Raw genomic sequence first — 20466 nt, 5'->3', positions numbered from 1 at the left:
GGAAGACTTTACATTAATATAGATCTAACTCCAAAGTAACTAATCAAGCAAAATCATGACCCCAGAGGTTATACATGTGAATAAAATTTCATATTATTTTTGGTTGGAACTATTTCACATACAACCTGAGATACAAGTTGAATATTTCCTCATGAATCTGCACTCTTTGCTCAGCCTGGCCTCAGGCCAATGCCACACCTGCTGCAGCTGTGGGCAGAATCATGAAGTCACTGCCACTCACTCTGTCACGCAGTTTCAGAGAAATGAAACTTTACTCCGCCTCTTTCAGAGAAAATAAATGTAATTGTCAGAGAAACACAGATAAACTCCATCTCTGTCAGTGTGAGCAGTGAAATGGCTGAGGCCAATATCTCGGTGGATCAGGACCAGTTCAGCTGTTCAATCTGTCTGGATCTTCTGAAGGATCCGGTGACTATTCACTGTGGACACAGTTACTGTATGGGCTGCATTAAGGACTGCTGGGATCAGGATGATCATATTGGTGTTTACAGCTGTCCCCAGTGCAGTCAGACCTTCACCCCAAGGCCTGTTCTGGGCAGAAACACCATGCTGGCTGAAGTGGTGGAGAAACTGAAGAAGACAGGACTCCAAGCTGCTCCTCTTGCTCACTGTTACGCTGGACCTGGAGATGTGGTGTGTGATCTCTGTACTGGGAGAAAGCGCAAAGCCATCAAGTCCTGTCTGGTGTGTCTGGCATCTTACTGTGAAATTCACCTCCAGACTCACTATGAATCTCCTCCTCTTAAGAAACACAAACTGGTCAAAGCCACTGGAAACCTGCAGGAGAAGATCTGCTCTAATCATGACAAACTGTTGGAGGTTTTCTGTCGTAGTGATCAGCAGTGTATCTGTCTGCTGTGTGTGATGGATGAACACAGAAGCCATGATACAGTCTCAGTGGTAGCAGAAAGGAATGAGAAACAGGTAAGGAATGGAGCTCTTCACTGGCAACATAAACATACATTTTTAACATAAACCCAAAAATACTGAAAATACCTGAGCAGTGAAAATGAGAAATCAGCTGAATCATTACACTGCACTCCAACTGGATATGCCTTATTCATTACTTTACTATTCATTACTATTTTTAGTGCTTCTTTGTCTGTCAAGTTTAAAAGAGGCGTTCATTTGCTGTAGAATCAGGTGGCCCCCCAGAAGTGCCCTTTATTGGCTGGTGTTAATGGAATTAATTATTTATTTATTTGTTATTGAAATTCTTTACCATTTAAAGAGGGAATTGTATTGTATTATCCAGTAAAAAAATACACCTTATCAATACTTTTTAGTATGACGCTCTCCACACCACCCCCCTTCCAATTTGTCTCAATCTATCATCGCATCTTTAGAGCGAGTACAACTTGTAATGAAAAGCACCGCGTCCCCAGCCGTAGTTCGTGAATAATATCACTCAGGTAGGCACGTTTTAAATGATGAAAGCACGATTAAACAACAATACTTACTTGTTATCTTATATATCGGTTCAAAAGGTAGGTAGGACTTTCCAGTTGCCACGTTCACGTTGTAATTTCATCATTAGCTACGAGCCTTGGAACTCGCGAGCAAGCAAGCTAGTCTAATTATCATTCAAACGACGTTTCTCCGTCATGCACATCTTGCAAATATGTATTCTATTAATTTCTGAAGCAGGTAGTTACGTGTTGCATAGTTTTGGTCGTGATTAGTCAGACCCATTTCTTTGTAGCCAGTTTTCTAAAAATGTGATGTTTAAAATTGTATTATTGTTTGGGCATGTCGCAGTGTGTTTTCCCTGTTACAACAAAAGTTTAAATCAGTCAATCAATTTTGAATGGGAAATAAAAAAACAGCATGAACTCTGCTAGAATAGGCGAATACAGCTGTCTCCAATGAAAGGCAAACTACGCCTCTCCTCCCTGAGCCTCTGTTTAAGGTAGGTTTGTATGTGTGCATGTTTTTGAATATAATATAATACTGCGGTTTCTTTTCTTCTCAGTGTACTCAAAAACATCAAACTGTAGTTCAGGAGTTGTACCTTATGTCTCATTTATAAAATATGTGCAGTGTAACAAAATGATACAGAACATGAAAACAGGAGATAGTTTTTAAACACCAAATTCAGGGGGCTTATGTATCAAGCATGTCAGAGTCGGACTGCTGATCTAGAATTGTATTACTTCTAATGCAAGGTAAAACAGGTCCCAGGCCAGCACAACTCTATGCTGACATTTTGGTTCAGGTCTTGGCTTTTAATTTGTGTTTGGGATCAACATGTCAGTCATTAATTTTGACCATCTGCTCTGTTGGTTTCTGACAGTGCATGGAATAATGTGTTTCAGTAGAATTGAAGCAGGTCCCATGTTATGAACATAGTGTGTGATTATGGATGGTGGTGTGGCAACATCGGGGTGGGAATAGTGTGTGTTGGTGAGGTGAGAATAATGTGTTTCAGTAGAATTGAAACAGGTCCCATGTTATGAACATAGTGTGTGATTATGGATGGTGGTGTTGTGGCAACATCGGGGTGGGAATAGTGTGTGTCGGTGAGGTGAGTACCCTCTCTTGGGCCGAGGCCCAAAATGTACGGCCCTGATTCCTTAGGGCTTGCTGGAGTGCCTTCACCAGCGTTTTTAAACCTGGATTGTGTGTGTTTCTTCACAGAAGCAGCTGGGGGTGACACAGAGTAAATTCCAGCAGAGAATCCAGGAGAGAGAGAAGGAGCTGCAGGATCTGAGACAGGCTGTGCAGTCACTCAAGGTGGGTACTGACCAGAGGAGAAGACAACAGCTGACTGCTGGAAGAGCCATTTCATTTATGGTTGGCTGGTGTTTTTGCATTTTTATTCATTTTTTATGAATTGTTTAACATGTATTATTGTTTGGGCATGTCGCAGTGTGTTTTCCCTGTTAAAATAAAAGTTTCAATCAATCAATCAATTTTTATTGATCCTGAATGCTTTACACAAGGAACTGGAACCTGACACAGTTTTAACTCTTGGTCATTTTACATCTCCGATATCAACCTCAGTTACAAAGGAATTCAATTGTTTTTGAATGCGTTTTTATTAAATTATTGTCCTTTTATTATTTGTGGGGGTTTTTTATCTCATCTGTATTTATTATTCATTTGATGACTGTTATTATACTTTTTAATTCACTATATTGTTTAGAAATTATTGTGGAATCTGTGTGTCCCCTAACAGCGCTCTGCACAGACAGCAGTGGAGGACAGTGAGAGGATTTTTACTGAGATGATCCACTCCATTGAGAGAAGGCGCTCTGAGGTGAAAGAGCTGATCAGAGATCGGGAGAAGGCTAAAGTTAGTCGGGCTGAAGGACTCCTGGAGCGACTGGAGCAGGAGATTGCTGAGCTGAGGAGGAGAGAGGCTGAGCTGGAGCAGCTTTCACACACAGAGGATCACATCCATTTCCTCCAGGTAACATCACTGGCTCTCTGACAGTCTGCACTGTGTACACTGTACAAACATGGTGAGGTGTGTTCTTCTTTTACAAAGATCTGCTCCTGGTATCTGCACAGCAACCTGTGTTCACTGTCTGTCTCTTTCTGTCTGTCTGTCTGCAGAGCTGTCAGTCCCTCTGTGCCCCTCCTGGACCTGGAGACTTACTCAGCATCACTGTCAGTCCAAACGTTTCTTTTGAGGCTGTGAGGAAATCTCTCTCTGAACTGAAAGAGCGACTGGAGGATGTTTTCAAGGCGGAGTTCAAAGTTTGTGGAAGAGGTTGGTGGACAAACCCTGCTGCAGAAAGTGTGTTTAGTCACTGCACACAACACACTGGTGAGGTGATTCACTCTTACAACATGAAAGGAACTTTCACAGGTTATATATTATTAATGAGAGGGGTGAGTGACATTTCAGTCTGTCTCACAGATTATGTATTATTAATGAGAGGGGTGAGTGACATTTCAGTCTGTCTCACAGGTTATATATTATTAATGAGAGGGGTGAGTGGTGAGAGTCTCTTTCTCACAGGTTATGTGTTGTCTTTATCTGTGATATTTACTTGTGTATTAGGATGTTTAGTTTGTCTAGGTAAGCAGTGTTTGGCTACGTAAGTGGTGTTTGGCTAGGTAAGCGGTGTTTGCCGAGTTAAGCGGTGTTTGGCTACGAAGCGGTGTTTGCCGAGTTAAGCGGTGTTTGGCTAGGTAAGCCGTGTTTGCCGAGTTAAGCGGTGTTTGGCTAGGTCAGCGGTTTGTTCATACATTTGCGTGTTGCGGTATCACGATAAAAAATAATAATACAAAAAATCTAATAGGCCCTGGTCCTGATCTTTGTTGTGCGGGTAGCAGTTGAAATTGTCCTTCCCTCTAGGGTCTTTCAGTGCACTTATCCCTGGTTTTGGGTATGCACTTTGCTCTTAGTTGTACGTCGCTCTGGATAAGAGCATCTGCCAAATGCCATTAATGTAATGTAGTGTAACTACCGTCAACCAAAGTGCTATACAATTTCTAATAACTCATTGAGCAATTTATTAGGTAGGCTTGGACACCAACTTGTTAATGCAAATATTTCTTCAGTCAATCTCATGGGATTTTCACGTACAACAGTCTCTAGAGTTTGCAGACAATGGTGCAAAAAACCAAAAACATCCAGGAGCAGTGTGCAGGCAAAAACAAATTGTTATGAGAGAGGTCAGAGGAAAGGGCCAGTCTGGTTGAAGGTGACAGTAAAGCAAATAACCACGCATGTAAACAGTGGTATGCAGAAGAGCATCTCTGAACGCACTGCGTCTCAAAAATGGATAGGCTAGGGTCCAAAAAATGGTATTTTGGCTTAAGAAAAAAACTGTGGAATTGTGAAGGAGCTATTCTTTCCAGGACTTTTGATAAAAATGGCAGTTTGAAGAATTATATTCGTGAAAATATCTAAATTATGCTTATAACCAGACAATACCAGATATAGGATTCTCTTTGATTATCTATCTCTTTACATTGAAGAGGGTGTGTCTCTTTCTCTTTGTGTTTGTGTGTTACATTACATTACATGGCATTTAGCAGACGCTCTTATCCAGAGCGACGTACAACAAAGTGCGGATCAAACACAAGAACAAGTGTGAAGAGGACCTGAGAGGACAGTACAGTTCCGAGTCCTAGTGTAACCATACAGATATAATCAGAACCCTTGACAAATACATCAACCTCCAAACTAGCATACCACAGTTGGCAGCTAGAATACCCCGAGTACAACAATACAATAGCTAATACAAAAAACAACAATATCTGTACAACTATATAAGTGCCATTACAGTCTATGGCATATATAAGGCTAATCATGGTGGTGAGTTAGGGAGGGAAAGGTGTAGCCTGAAGAGATGAGTCTTCAGTCTGCGCTTGAAAGACGTCAGAGACTCTGCCGTTCTGACATCCACAAGGAGGTCATTCCACCACCGTGGGACCAGGACAGACAGCAGTCGTGAGCGGGAAGTGCAGGTGTGGCGAGGGGGAGGCGCCAGACAGCACAAAGTGGCAGAACGGAGGGGTCTTGCTGGTGTATAGGTCTTGATGAGTGATTGAATATATACAGGGGCTGATCCCTTAACTGCCTGGTACGCGAGCACCAAAGTTTTAAATTTGATGCAAGCCATAACAGGCAGCCAGTGGAGGTTGCTGAGTAGGGGGGTGACATGTGAATGTCTGTGTGCTCTCTCCTCCATATCAACGTCATGATCAAAGATCTGATCAATAACCTCAGAGACAGTCTGATGGTGCTGCAGAATGAAATTGACAACAACTCAAACAAGCCTTATTAAAAGATACCAATGTTGCAGGAAATCTGTGTAATGTTATTCATGCCTATATCCCACAAGATGACACTGTGCTATAGCCTGGTGGTTAAGGTGGCTAAGGTGACCTGGAGGGTTGGTGGTTCAATCCCCGGTGCAGCCACAATAACATCAGTGCAGCTGCTGGGCCCTTGAGCAAGGCCTTTAACCTCACATTTGGATTGGCCCTTGGATGTGTAGTCTAATCAACTGTATGTCTCTTTGGAGAAAAAGTCCACTAAATAATTCATTAATGTGCTGGTCTGTGAGAAAGAAATGAGTTCCTGTGATGCTGCATGTGGCCATAATATTATGAGGAGCAGTTGTGATGACAGAGCAAGAGGTATTCTTTTTGACTGTGTGTGGGAGAGATGAATCAAGTTAGGATCAAGCAGTCTTTCCTGAATGTTTTCAATCAAAATTCCTCAGCAGTTTTATTATGAAACCATTCTGTCTCATCTCTTTGCTCTGTTTTAGTGCAACAGCTGATACTGACACTGTATTCTGGGTGATATCGTTCAACTGCAATTTTTAAAGAAATAAGTATACATTTCTCCAGGATATTATTAAAACAGAAAAATCTTTAGAGCCCCAGACCAGACAGGAGTTCTTACTATGTGAGTCTTTAATTAAACCTTAAATCAATGGATGAAGAAAAACAGATTATAAGGAAATATGAAAAATAGATTATTTGTATAATTTTATTTTTTAATGACTGACTTGCTTTAAGGATCTTGTTCATCTCCATCACATCTCAGTTCAGCTGCAGTCATCCTGGCATTAAACATATTAATCATATATGATAATATACTGTATGTCCTGTAGAAGGATGGTGTGGAGAAAGTTACCAATATGCAGTAACATAAAATAATTAAGATCAAAGTCATAGTGGTTGAAAATCAGGGTAAAAAAGGGTAAGAATAAGTGAAAAGTAACTTTCAGAAGACACAAGCAAGTTTAAAAAGCTTTAAACATCTTAAAAATGAGAACAATAAAGAAAATATGAGATTTAAATACATAAAATATGAAAGATGTGTAAAATATGTATGATGTGTAAAATATGTCAGTGGAGCTCTCCTCTCTTCTCCTCCATCAGATGGCTGTCAGCTCACACTAGACCCCAACACAGCGCACAGAAACCTCCGTCTGTCTGAGGGGAACAGAGTGGTGACCTGTGTGAGAGAGATCCAGTCATATCCTGATCATCGAGAGAGATTTAAGTACTGCCCCCAAGTGTTGTGCAGAGAGGGTGTGTCTGAACGCTGTTACTGGGAGGCTGAGTGGAGTGGGCGTGTGGTTTCTATAGCAGTGTCATATAAAGAGATCAGCAGGAAAGGGCTGGGTAATGTCTGTGGAATGGGATGTAATAACAAGTCCTGGAGTTTGTTCTGCACTCCCTCCAGTTACTATTTCTGGCACAATAATGAGAGAACTGAAATCCCTGTTCCCTCCTCCTCCAGAATAGGTGTGTACCTGGATCACAGGGCAGGAACTCTGTCCTTCTACAGCGTCTCTGACACAATGACCCTCCTGCACAGAGTCCAGACCACATTCACTCAGCCCCTCTATCTTGGGTTTTGGGTTTGGTGTGGGTCCTCTGTAAAACTGTGTGATCTGGGATGAGGTAGAGAGTGAAGGGAAGATCAGCTGTAATTAAAGAGATGGAAAAGCACCAAAATGAGACAGAAAAGGAATTACATGACACTAAATATGTTAATTCAGTTGATTTAAATAAAAGTTCAGACCACATTCACTCAGCCCATCTATCCTGGGTTTTGCCTGCGTTGCCATTGTGTTTTTGGCGACAATATAATTTATTGTCTGGGTTGGACTATTTGCTCAGCAGACACTGTAACTAATGGTTTCTGGGCTGATTATAGCCCTTTACCACTGTAGAGCTGAACCAGGCTGGCTCATTATAGCCCGTTCCCACTGTAGAGCTGAACCAGGCTGACTCATTATAGCCCTTTCCCACTGTAGAGCTGAACCAGGCTGACTCATTATAGCCCTTTCCCACTGTCGAGCTGAACCAGGCTGGCTCATTACCGCCCTTTTCCACTGTCGAGCTGAACCAGGGTGGCTCATTATAGCCCTTTCCCACTGTTGAGCTGAACCAGGCTGGCTCACTAGACAAAGGGTAGAGATTTACCTTGATGTGAAAATATTTCATGTGATTGAGAGAAGATAATTGAGAAGCCTCTGGAAATTCCATCGCTGTTCACTCTGTTTAGAGCTGCTTCAAGCGCATTGTCTTTCAGCCATAAAAGCTACCATTGAGACTTCTTTGCAGATGAAAACTGTCTGTGTTAATCAAAATCATGCAGGAAAAGTAAAATAATATTTTAAAAGATTTCCAGAAAATGATGGGACATTTTAAAATTCCACCATTATAAACAAATTGAGATTGCACCTGATCAATGTAAATTGACAAATATTCAGAACACATTTTAATATCTTTCATTTAACATTTTTTAATTTGGCAGTGTTTGACTTCCCCCTTCATACTGTGTATTTGTATCTTCTGTTCTGTTTCTTTCTGTATGAATAATGTCATAATAGTATGAAAACAGTTTTGAATAGAATTGATTAATAAACTGCAGCAGCATATCCCTGAATTCAGATGCTTCAATTTCTCAAACGTCCTGTGAGGAGGAGCTTTGGGAAGGTTTCCAGGGCACTGATTGACCTGCATGCACTGATTGGTCAGGGCTGGGGTCCTCAGATGTGATTGGTCAGCGCTGGGTTCTTGAAAATTGATTGGTCAGGGCTGGGTTCTTGAGATGTGATTGGTCAAGGCTGTGGTCCTGAGATGTGATTGGTCAGGGCTCTACACACAATGGGTCTCATTCATGAAACGTGAGCTTAACGAATTTGTGTGTAAAATGCGAGTAGAGGGAAATTTACGGGTTTTTGGCATTCATCAATATTTTAGTAGCTCCGATCTTTTCGTAGCTACTAACAAAATCTACACCTGCTGCTCACCACACGTAGTGCTTGTGTAAATTCAAGAATGCACATAAATAATGCTTGTCACTATTGGAAATTTACGTTTTTATTCATATTGCGCTGTTATGTAAACAATACGCAGATGCCTTTGAAACACGTGATATGAACATGACAATTAAAAATATAATACATTTAGTTAAATGAGTTGGCAATTAGCAGGTTTAAGATCCAGATTAGGTTCATGATTGTGAATTATCTATGAAAATCAACTCAATAGATTACACATTCTTTGTGATGCATTTGCTTACATAAACCGGAAAAACTTTCATTCCGTTAATGTGCAACTGATCTGTGAGGCACACGCTGCTACTCAGGCCGTTGTGGAGTGCACAAACGGGGTCTTGAAGGCAAGATGGATCTGCCTGGACAATAAAGGTGGTACCCTTCTTTATGCACCCGTGAAGGTGTGCAAAATAATATTAGCCTGCTGTGTCCTGCACAATGTGGCCATTAAACAGGGCCTTCCCCTGCCTGAAGTCCCCAATGCAGAGGAACGACTGCCTCCGGAACCAGCTCTTGGGCCTCGAAGTGCGGCTGCTATACAGACACGCCAGCGACTTGTAGAGCAATTTTAAGGTAAGTGTTGCTAAAACTGAATAAGCTGTGCACATTTTAGGCCGACAAGCTTTGCAAAAAGTTAGTTTCATTTGTATTTTGTTTTATATTTATATACAACATCCTGTTTCAGTAGGCTACCTCAGTTCATTTTCAGGTCATGCTCTTTAAAATGTATACAAATAGGCTATATTTAATTATCAGAGTAAAAGAGAGTAGCTTGATTATCTTGTAGTAAATAAGTGTTTTCCCAGGATAAACACAGACATCACACAATACTGACAACATAACACTTTATTGTTGAGGACGCAAAAGTGCCTTGCAGATTTCCTTCAAGCTGGTGTTAATTTCTTGGAGGGACGTGTTGATTTGGTTGACTGCTGTAAGTAGACTTTCTTGATTCCTCAGGACCTCATCCATAAGGACAGCCGGATCACCTCTTCGGCCATGGTACCTGGGTGCAGCAGGAGCAGCAGTGGCGGCAGCAGGTGGTGGAGCCACATCATGGGAGGAGCACTCGCCAGCTAGAAATATGAGACAACGTTTGTTTTTTTTTCGTTTTATGTGTGGCTCTTTTTTCATTTGAAATCTTATTTGAAAAATGTTTAATTTACATTGGCTGCAGACTGACTTATTTTACATTACATTACATTACATTACGTGGCATTTAGCAGACGCTCTTATCCAGAGCGACGTACAACAAAGTGCAAATCAAACACAAGAACACGTGCAAAAGTGGACCTGAGAGCACAGTACAGTTCCGAGTCCTAGTGCAAACATACAGATATTCAGAACCCTTGAAGAGTTGTTTGGAGCTGTACAGTATAAAACAGAGCTTTAGGCTATTAAGATTCAAATAATTTGAAGACGATGCATACAAAACTGCAGTGGGCTATACGTTATCCGTATCCTTTCTTGAAATGAATGTTAAATAGCTCTACATTCCGACACTGATATCCATTACGCACCATATCGCACAATATAACATTACTGGTTTCCCATTTCCACTTCATTCAATCCGAAGAGAAACCCCCACAAATGTTCTGTTTGTTTGGTGGGACTGTACGACCTAGGTTAAACTACACTAACCACTAAGCTATCAGTGATGGTTTTCAGAATGTATTATGATACAGCAATTATCACCTTACCATCTGGGTTTGATGTTGTCTCCAGTGGAGGCATGTCGGTGTCTCCGTCAGGTATAATTCCTGACAGAGAGGTCTCCCCAATAATGCCAGCGATGCGCTCGTCAGCAGGTGATATTTGTGCCTGTGAGCCTCCTCCTCCTGTGGCTGATGCATGTTTTTTTTGTGCGCTTATGCGTTTCTTTGCCTCCAGTTTCATGTCAAACCATTTACGTTTAACCTCGGATATGGTTCTATTGTCTACAGAGGCAACATTAACAGCATCTGTCACCTCCTTCCAGGCCTTCGCTTTGCCTGTCCCTGTCACAACACCACAACTGATAGAAAAAAATACAATATTTTTTACCCAATAAAATATATTTCACCCAAGATGATTTCGATCTCCACTTCGGAAATTGAAAAGCGGGAAGCAGAATGGAGTGCCTCAGTGACTGCGAGCAGGGCAGTCTCAGTGGAGTGGCCACTCTTGAAGCCAGACTGGTTGGGGTCATGGAGATTGTTCTGGAGAAGATAAGTGGACAGTTGGGAGCAGACCGCCCGTAGTTGTTCAGGGCAGAGGGGTCAAGAGTAGGTTTTTTGAGCAGGGGAGTGACTCTGGCCCTCTTCAGGGAAGAGAGGGAGGTGTTGATTAGAGAGGAGAGAAAAGGGAGAATGTCATTGGATATAGATTGTAGGAGGGGAGAGGGGATGGGGTCAAGAGGACAGGTGGTCGGGCGGTGGGATGTAAGGAGTTTCAATGTGTCGGCGTCAGAGAGGGGAGAAAAGGAGACTAGGGAGTTGGGGAAGGTAGGAGGGTCAGCAGGGGGATAGGGTTGGGAGAAGGAATTGCAAATGGCGTCAACCTTCTTTTCAAAGAAGGAGACAAAGTCATCAGGTGTGAGTGATGAGGGGGGTGCGGGGGAAGGGGGGGCCAGAAGAGAGGAGAAGGTTGAAAACAGTTTGCAGGGATTAGAGGTGGCCGCGTTAATTTTCGAGTGAAAGAAAGAAGATTTTGCTCGAGAGATAGAGGAATGGAAAGATGATAAGAGGGCATGGAAGGAAGCTATATTACTGGGGAGACAGGACCTTTTCCATTTTCTCTCCGCTGCCCGCAGTTCGGTTTGGACAGCTCGTAGAGCATCAGAAAGCCAAGGACTGGGGGGGGAGGCCCGAGCTAGTTTGGTGGTGAGGGGACACAGGGAGTCAAAGGAAGATGAGAGGGAGGACATGAGAGTTGTAGCAGCATCATCGGGAGAGAGTCGGGAGAAAGACTCCGTGGATGGTAGGGAGGAGAGGATTGTAGATGAGAGGGTGGAGGAAGACAGGTGGCGTAGGTTCCGCCGACAGGTGACAGTGGATGGTGGGAGAGATGGATGGGTGTTAGAGGAGAGTGGAAGAGAAAAAGAGATGAAGGAGTGGTCAGATATATGGAGTGGTGTTACAGAGAGGTTGGTTGTTGTGCAGCTCCTTGTGAAGATGAGGTCAAGAAGGTTGCCTGCTTTGTGGGTGGGAGGGGAAAGAGTGAGGGTAAGGCCAAAAGAAGAAAGGAGGGAGAGAAAGGTAGACTGGGTGGACTCCGAGTTGAGGTTGAAGTCACTCAGGAGGATCAGGGGGTGTAATTTACTGGTGAGGAGCTAAGGAGGATGTCCATCTCATCCAAGAAGCTCCCCAGACCCGGGGGGGATAGACAACAATAATAAACAGTTTGCACGGCAAAGTAACAGAAACCGCATGAAAGAGAGGGATGAGGAGAAGACACTAGATCTCCATGAGGATGAGATTAGGAGACCTGTGCCACCTCCTCTGCCAGAGGTTCTGGGTGTGTGGGAAAAAGAGAAGGCAGAGGAAAGGGCAGCAAGGGTGGCCGTGTTCTCTGGTGAGAGCCACGTTTCAGTTAAAGCAAGAAAGTTTGGGGTGAGGTGGGAGGCATAGGCAGATATGAAGTCTGCTTTCTGGACGGCGGATTGGCAGTTCCAGAGGCCACCAGCCACACAGAGATCAATACCAGCCGATCTGGGAGGGAAGATGAGGTTTGAGATATTCTGCCCATGTTGGCGGGGGGCGAACCTTCTACCTGACTTGGACCTGGGTAGAGGAGAGAGGACAGGGATGGGAAGGAAACACATGGAGGGAACTAGGGAGGACAAGAGGAATAAAACGTAGAGAAATGAGGGCAGGCAGCGAAAACAAAACACTCATCAGGCTCTCAGACAGCCTCGATGGACACCCGTAGATAGACACCCCCGACTTTGTACGCCTGCGGCAAGTAGCCGAGGCTGCCGCACACAGCTGCCACTGGTGCGCTGCACAACTGCTTAAATAACACTGACGCTGAATTCAGAAAATGCTACCAACCCACTGCAGAACACTAATGCACACTGAAGTGAGTTCAGGTGTGCCAGTAATTATACCCTAAGCAGGGTGCAAACTATTGGCTCCTCCTACAAAAAAAGCTGTGGCCTGCCAGCCAGTAAAAACAATAGCCTAACTCAATAGCCTAGCTCACCTGAGAGAAACAAACACCTAACCCAGTTTCACTGTAATCTAAATAAACACCACTTCTATTAGCTAACAAACAAACAAATACACAGCAGAACACTATAATGACAACTAAACTGAGTTAGAAACAGCAAACAAACAAAATGACTTAACTAATCCAGGAGAAAATGCTACCAACCCACTGCAGAACACTGATGCTCACTGAAGTGAGTTCAGGTGTGCCAGTAATTATACCCTAAGCAGGGTGCAAACTATTGGCTCCTCCTACAACAAAAGCTGTGGCCTGCCAGCCAGTAAAAACAATAGCCTAACTCAATAGCCTAGCTCACCTGAGAGAAACAAACACCTAACCCAGTTTCACTGTAATCTAAATAAACACTACTTCTATTAGCTAACAAACAAACAAATACACAGCAGAACACTGTAATGACAACTAAACTGAATTAGAAACAGCAAACAAACAAAATGACTTAACTAATCCAGGAGAAAATGCTACCAACCCACTGCAGAACACTAATGCACTGGGTCTGTTGCCACAGGTCGGATATGGATTGACCTGCCCCATATCCCGCTTACGGCTGGCCTGAAACAGATTAGTACAATTCTTAATATTCTCCGTTGTCAAATGGGGCCATATTGTAAGCTTAATTGTTATTATAGTTTTACTCATTTATCTGACTCCATTTAAGATTAGAATTTAGAAATTTGGGTTTGCAACTTACGCAAACCTCGGGAGTGATTACACTCGACTCGTACCTGCGCCACCATTACTCAATATATGCTCCCGGGATTTGCATTATTGCTGAAATCTCAGTTTGTGGAGAACTCAGAGGCTGAGGGTCCAATCAACACAATACATGCAAACCTGCCATGATAGTTGCGAGCCCAGGTCGGCGTAGCATTATCTGGGCTCCTTAGAGCTAATTTGGCAGGAACCAGCGCCGTAACGCCCATGGGTTCCCTTCGCACCAAATCACAAGAGCCGTGCGTTACTGATCCTTTAATGGGCAGAAACTTGCTGGCCTCACAACTTAGAACTACCACAAATGTACCAAGCCGCCGATCGGTTGGTCTTTAGCCCCCATTTCCCCCTGAGTATTCAGTTGTAATTTAGGCTGAAAAGGTACAAGATGAATTAGAGTCATAGAGATCACGCAAGTTACAAACAAAATAGTTTATTCGCAGACAGGTAGGTTATTAGCTTTAGAATGCCAATAGTCAATTACAGATACACAAATTAAGAATAGAGGAAGAGTAAATCATCATACCTAGCCTGTGTTGGCTACACACAAACAAAGAGTATAGAATATGCCGTGTATGGGAAGCCGATTACGATCTTCCGTTGCTACACATACATAGAACGTGCTGCGCAGGAAGCCGGTTACGGTCTTCCCCTGCTACACATACATACAGTCAGGTCCATAAATATTGGGACATGGACACAATTCTCATCTTTTTGGCTCTATTCACCACCACGATGGATTTGAAATGAAATAACCAAATCAGGTGAATGGTGTAGGAATTACAACAGTTTCTATATGTGCCTACCACTTTTTAAGGGACTAAAAGTAATGGGACAAACTAACAATTATAAATCAAACTTTCACTTTTTAATACTTGGTTGCAAATCCTTTGCAGTCAATTACAGCCTGAAGTCTGGAACACATAGACATCACCAGACGCTGGGTTTCATCCCTGGTGATGCTCTGCCAGGCCTCTACTGCAACTGTCTTCAGTTCCTGCTTGTTCTTGGGGCATTTTCCCTTCAGTTTTGTCTTCAGCAAGTGAAATGCATGTTCAATCGGATTCAGGTCAGGTGATTGACTTGGCCATTGCATAACATTCCACTTCTTTGCCTTAAAAAACTCTTTGGTTGCTTTCGCAGTATGCTTTGGGTCATTGTCCATCTACACTGTGAAGCGCCGTCCAATGAGTTCTGAAGCATTTGGCTGAATATGACCAGATAATATTGCCCGAAACACTTCAGAATTCATCCTGCTGCTTTTGTCAGCAGTCACATCATCAATAAATACAAGGGAACCAGTTCCATTGGCAGGCATACATGCCCACGCCATGACACTACCACCACCATGCTTCACTGATGAGGTGGAATGTTTTGGATCATGAGCAGTTCCTTTCCTTCTCCATACTCTTCTCTTCCCATCATTCTGGTACAAGTTGATCATTGTCTCATCTGTCCATAGGATGTTGGTCCAGAACTGTAAAGGCTTTTTTAGATGTTGTTTGGTCTGGTCTTCCTTCCTTTGAGGCTCACCAATGGTTTACATCTTGTGGTGAACCCTCTGTATTCACTCTGGTTAAGTCTTCTCTTGATTGTTGACTTTGACACACATACACCTACCTCCTGGAGAGTGTTATTGATATGGCCAACTGTTGTGAAGGGGTTTTTCTTCAGCAGAGAAAGAATTCTTCTGTCATCCACCACAGTTGTTTTCCATGGTCTTCCGGGTCTTTTGGTGTTGCTGAGCGTTCTTTCTTTTTAAGAATGTTCCAAACCGTTGATTTGGCCACACCTAATGTTTTTGCTATCTCTCTGATGGGTTTATCTAGATTTTTCAGCCTAATGATGGCTTGCTTCACTGATAGTGACAGCTCTTTGGATCTCATATTGAGAGTTGACAGCAACAGATTCCAAATGCAAATAGCACACTTGAAATGAACTCTAGACCTTTTATCTGCTCCTTGTAAATGAGATAATGAGGGAATAACACACACCTGGCCATGGAACAGCTGAGCAGCCAATTGTCCCATTACTTTTGGTCCCTTAAAAAGTGGGAGGCACATATAGAAACTGTTGTAATTCCTTCACCGTTCACCTGATTTGGATGTAAATACCCTCAAATTAAAGCTGAAGCAGTTAACAGTTAAACCATATCTTGTTCGTTTCATTTCAAATCCATTGTGGTGGTGTATAGAGCCAAAAAGAGGAGAATTGTGTCGACGTCCCAATATTTATGGACCTGACTGTACATACATACATACCCAGGACATGTTGTGTGGGAAGTCGAATACGATCTTCCCAGATGGGTCTGTCTCCCTCGCTTTTATGCCAAATCATACGTTTGAAACCAGGCAGCAGTGCCATAAATCAACCTGGAGGGGTGGTCAAATTTGGAATTTGGACCCCCACCCTTGGGGGTTGTTAAGTAGGGAAAATTAGATTACCAAGAGAGGACTTGTAGGTTTTCCCTTGAGTTACTGAAACTATGGTTTATTAAACGCCATTTGGTATGAAATGTATCTCATCCGATTCCTTGATTTTACCAGATCACATCCATACCAAACAGATTACCCTTATGTTTTATTATTTTGCAGTTATCATGAAACTTCCTTCCTGAATATCCATTTTACATGCAATTCCTGTTACCTTACATAAGACTTAATGCAATAATATAAGGATCACATGGGCAATGTTTTCAAGGTTTTACCGGGTCTATTTACTATCTTAATAGCAGTTTTGAATATTTAATCTAGGAGAGCAGTCACCGGTGTAATGACAGCAGTGCCCAAATGAGGGCACTGTGGCATTGTCCGGAGTCTTCCCCCTTGGAAGTGACCAGGTATGGGGTCACAGGGAGGTCACCAATGTCCTGGAGAATTCTTTTCCCATGACCCAACTGCCCATGGATCACTCATAAATCTTTCCCTTATCTTTGCCCGAAACTCCCCAAAAGGTAGTCTAAACAACATTGAAACCCCAGTTCTCAGGCCCCTCACAAATGGCAGCCCTTCCTGACCTTAACCACTATGCTACAGGCTGCCCCATCATATCTATGAATGATGTAGTTGGGAGTTTTCATGATAACTGCATTATGCTGTAAATATGTATTTGTGGGCGGCACGGATGGTGCAGTGGGTAGCACTGCCGCCTCACAGCAAGGAGGTCCTGGGTTCGAATCCCCGTCGGCCGGGGCCTCTCTGTGCGGAGTTTGCATGTTCTCCCCGTGTCTGCGCGGGTTTCCTCCGGGTACTCCGGTTTCCTCCCACAGTCCAAAGACATGCACGTTAGGCCGATTGGAGAGTCTAAATTGCCCGTAGGCATGAGTGTGTGAGTGTGTGAGTGTGTGAGTGAATGGTGCGTGTGCCCTGTGATGGACTGGCGACCTGTCCAGGGTGTATTCCTGCCTTTCGCCCAATGTATGCTGGGATAGGCTCCAGCCCCCCTGCGACCCTGATCAGGATAAGCGGGTTCAGATAATGGATGGATGGATGGATATGTATTTGTGCCTCTCATGGTAATATACCTTTTGGATAAACCTGATTTGGGTGAATGAAAGGAAAGGAGACACAACCCCAGATTGCTTGGTTTCTTCTCCTTATCTCCGAAATCCAGGCCTTAGTTCTTGACCCTAAAAGTGAGTCACCCATTTGTAATGTACAGCCAGCCCCACCAGGCAGTGGTCAGGGGGCTAACACACATGGCTTCTACAGAGACAGCTTTTGCCCAGTTTCCCCTCGGCTCCTGAATGGTTATGATATCAAAGTTAGACTGTTCAAAGGTAAACTAGATCATTACACCAGTCGCACTGAACCAATCAGAATAACACCAAACATTACTATATTCTGACCTGGGATTATCATGCCATCTCTAGTATTCCTGTACTCAAACCCTGTAGGAATGTAAGAGAAGGAATCCTTCTATAGCTCTCCCCCACAGGCATGTGTGCCAAAAGGTGGGGGCTAACAATGCATGTTCCGGGAGGGGGAAGTCAGCAAGCTGACCAGCGCATGACACCAAATGTTACTTATGACTGGCTTACACTGACGACCTGTCCAGGGTGTATTCCTGCCTTTCGCCCAAGGTATGCTGGGATAGGATCCAGCCCCCCTGCGACCCTGTTCAGGATAAGTGGGTTAAGATAATTGATGGATGGACTTTTTCATTAATAATTATATAATCAGCATAACAATTTGAGTGAAAAGTTTAATCTTTGAAAAAAAGACATCAATTTAAGAATTTCTCAGTCTATTGTATGGCCAGCTTATGCTTTAATGGCAAGGTGCACTCAAGCTGGCATGGACTCCACACATTTGAGCAAACATTTTTTTCCAAAGAGCATCTTATGATGTTACTGAATGCTGAATGAATCTTCAAGTGCCCTCGTTAATGGGTTTGAAGTGATTGTGGATTGTCCACTCCTTGATCTTCTTTGGTCTTTGAGTCATTCAGGAGCGGCCTGTAGCGTAGTGGCTAAGGTACATGACTGGGACCTGCAAGTTCGGTGCTTTGATCCCCAGTGTAGCCACAATCTGCACCGCCGTTGGGTCCCTGCATTGTTGCATTGCTCCAGTGGAGGATTGTCTCCTGCTTCCTGCATTCCTCCAGGGGGATTGTCTCCAGCTTAATCTAATCAACTATACATCACCCTGGATAAGAGCGTCTGCCAAATGCCATTAATGTAATGTAATGTTGAAGCAAAGCTTTTTAAAATCTTAAATCTTTCTGTTTATTTCCAGGATTACATGAAAAAAACCCACATTTGAATGTGGTCTCAGACCTTTGGACCCCACTGTATGCTCACTCCTTTGTAGCCTTAGATTAGCCTGAGTCTCTGTGCATCTGGTCAGGGGGTCATGCCCTGTTCTGTCACTTTCTCTAAATCTACAGTCACTGGTCCATGAGGGCAGGATGCCTCTGTCTTTGGCTTATGATCAGTGATGAAATGTACAGATAGGTGCGGGATGTCAAGGCCCTGGGCAGGGGAGGGATGGGCTGGGTACTCTGGGAGTAATCAGCGGGACGCTGTACTTACAGACGGGTGTTTGCCAGCGTGGAGGGTAGTAATTGGTGGGTACATTCTAATGGGAGTGACCAAGGATTGTCAATAAAGACGGATGTATCATGACGTTTTTTTACAGTTCTTTTGGACTGCCCTTGAGAAGCTCTCCCTGTGTCCACTGGTGAATAAAGTGTCACTGATTGGACCTGCTGTGGTCGTCTCCTGTCTTGGGGTTCCTGAGTCTGTTCCTGGGGAGTTGGTCACCCACATCATTACATTACATTACATTACATTAATGGCATTTGGCAGACGCTCTTATCCAGACCGACAAACTTTGCAGCCTACAGTACATAAAGGAAAAAGAAATGCAAAGCAATAAATTCCTGCCACCTGCAAAAAAACATAAAAAAAAAGAAATAACAAAAAAGTTCAACTTCAGAAAAATAAGGTTGGCATTAAATAGTATCTTTTACATAGAAACCCATCAAACCACGGTACAATAGAAATGTACAATGTCTAATAAATAACAGTGGAATAGAATAATTCAATAATATCTACTGACAATAGAAATAGCTCATACCCATACAACAAACAGAGAAGAGGTAGTAGAATAGAGACTGTACAAGAACAGACCAAAGTCTAGGCCCTCAATGAGAACAGGATAAGTAGTGGCCTTTCATTTACATATCCAAACTGCGTCTCTTTATGAAAGGCATTAAGACAATTATATTATGACAGTTTTCATAGATATTTCTAATTGCATTTTTATGTTGGGCTAGATGGTCCTTTAGTCTCCGGTGTGTCCTACACAAAAAGCACCACATGGGCACTCGAGTCTAAATACTACAGGCGTAGTGGAACACTTGGCGAAAGAGCGCATCTTATAGAAGGCGCCTCTGTGCGTGTCAGGGAAGGAATGAGTTTAGGTTCCGTTGGAGCAGTGGTTACAGGGTCCACATGGATATGTGCCGATGGGCTTTGAGAGCCAGCATACCCCTCACAGTGGGAGCATGCTGCGTGCTGAAAAGACAAACAGGCCGATTAGGGAAAACCTAAATCCAGCTAGGATCACTTTGGATAAGGCTCCAACTTTGTTTGATTATTATTTTTATTTTAGCTGCTTCTGTACTGTATTGAGTGACAAAATGAATTTGATCAGATTTGGGGATCCTCGTGTGATTTTTTAAAAGATCCTTTCCAGAGAATTGTCTTTGTCCAGGTGGCGACTGGATTCATAGCCTCTTTGGTTGAACCTTGTGCACGTTTCCTACATTGAGAATATACTTCCTGTGCTGCGTTTGAATTGAAGTTTGATTTTGTTATTTAAGTGAACTATTTTTACTCAGAACCCGTGACAGAGAAGAGAAAATGTTTTGTTTGTTGAATACACACACACACACACACACACACACTCGCTCTCTCTCGATGTGGAAACCAGAATAGCGACATTTCTGCAGGGGAGTCACCTGGTGTGTGGCAGGAATGGTTCAATGAGGAAGACTTTAAATGAATACAGATGTAACTCCAAAGTAACTAATCAAGCAAAATCATGACCCCAGAGGTTATACATGTGAATAAAATTTCATATTATTTTTGGTTGGAAGTATTTCACATACAACCTGAGATTTTTTTAAGTTGAATATTTCCTCATGAATCTGCACTCTTGCTCAGCCTGGCCTCAGTCCAACGCCACACCTGCGGCAGCTGTGGGCAGTTTCAGAGAAATGAAACTTTACTCCGCCTCTTTCTAAGAAACGTAATTTA

At 43.1% G+C, this 20466-nt stretch overlaps 1 protein-coding gene and 1 gene segment (V, D, J or C); one reads left to right on the top strand and one right to left on the bottom strand.

The window, feature by feature from the left end:
- Window positions 1–20466, bottom strand: part of LOC133138129 (Ig kappa chain V-III region MOPC 63-like) — a 340842-nt gene that overhangs the window by 258392 nt on the left and 61984 nt on the right.
- On the top strand, window positions 213–8392 carry LOC133138109 (E3 ubiquitin/ISG15 ligase TRIM25-like). 2 transcript variants are annotated; one of them, XM_061256576.1, is made up of 5 exons: window positions 213–945; window positions 2659–2754; window positions 3200–3433; window positions 3580–3798; window positions 6874–7034. In XM_061256576.1, exons 1-5 carry the CDS (start codon window positions 355–357, stop codon window positions 6892–6894), a joined length of 1161 nt encoding a protein of 386 aa, XP_061112560.1. In that variant the 5' UTR covers window positions 213–354; the 3' UTR covers window positions 6895–7034. The 2 variants fall into 2 exon arrangements, with proteins under 2 accessions (XP_061112560.1, XP_061112559.1); XM_061256575.1 differs by having other exon boundaries at window positions 214–945; window positions 3580–3736; window positions 6874–8392.

The sequence above is a fragment of the Conger conger genome, chromosome 10 (assembly GCF_963514075.1).
Source record: "Conger conger chromosome 10, fConCon1.1, whole genome shotgun sequence".
NCBI lineage: Eukaryota > Metazoa > Chordata > Actinopteri > Anguilliformes > Congridae > Conger > Conger conger.
This window is presented reverse-complemented; position numbering and strand designations above follow the sequence as displayed.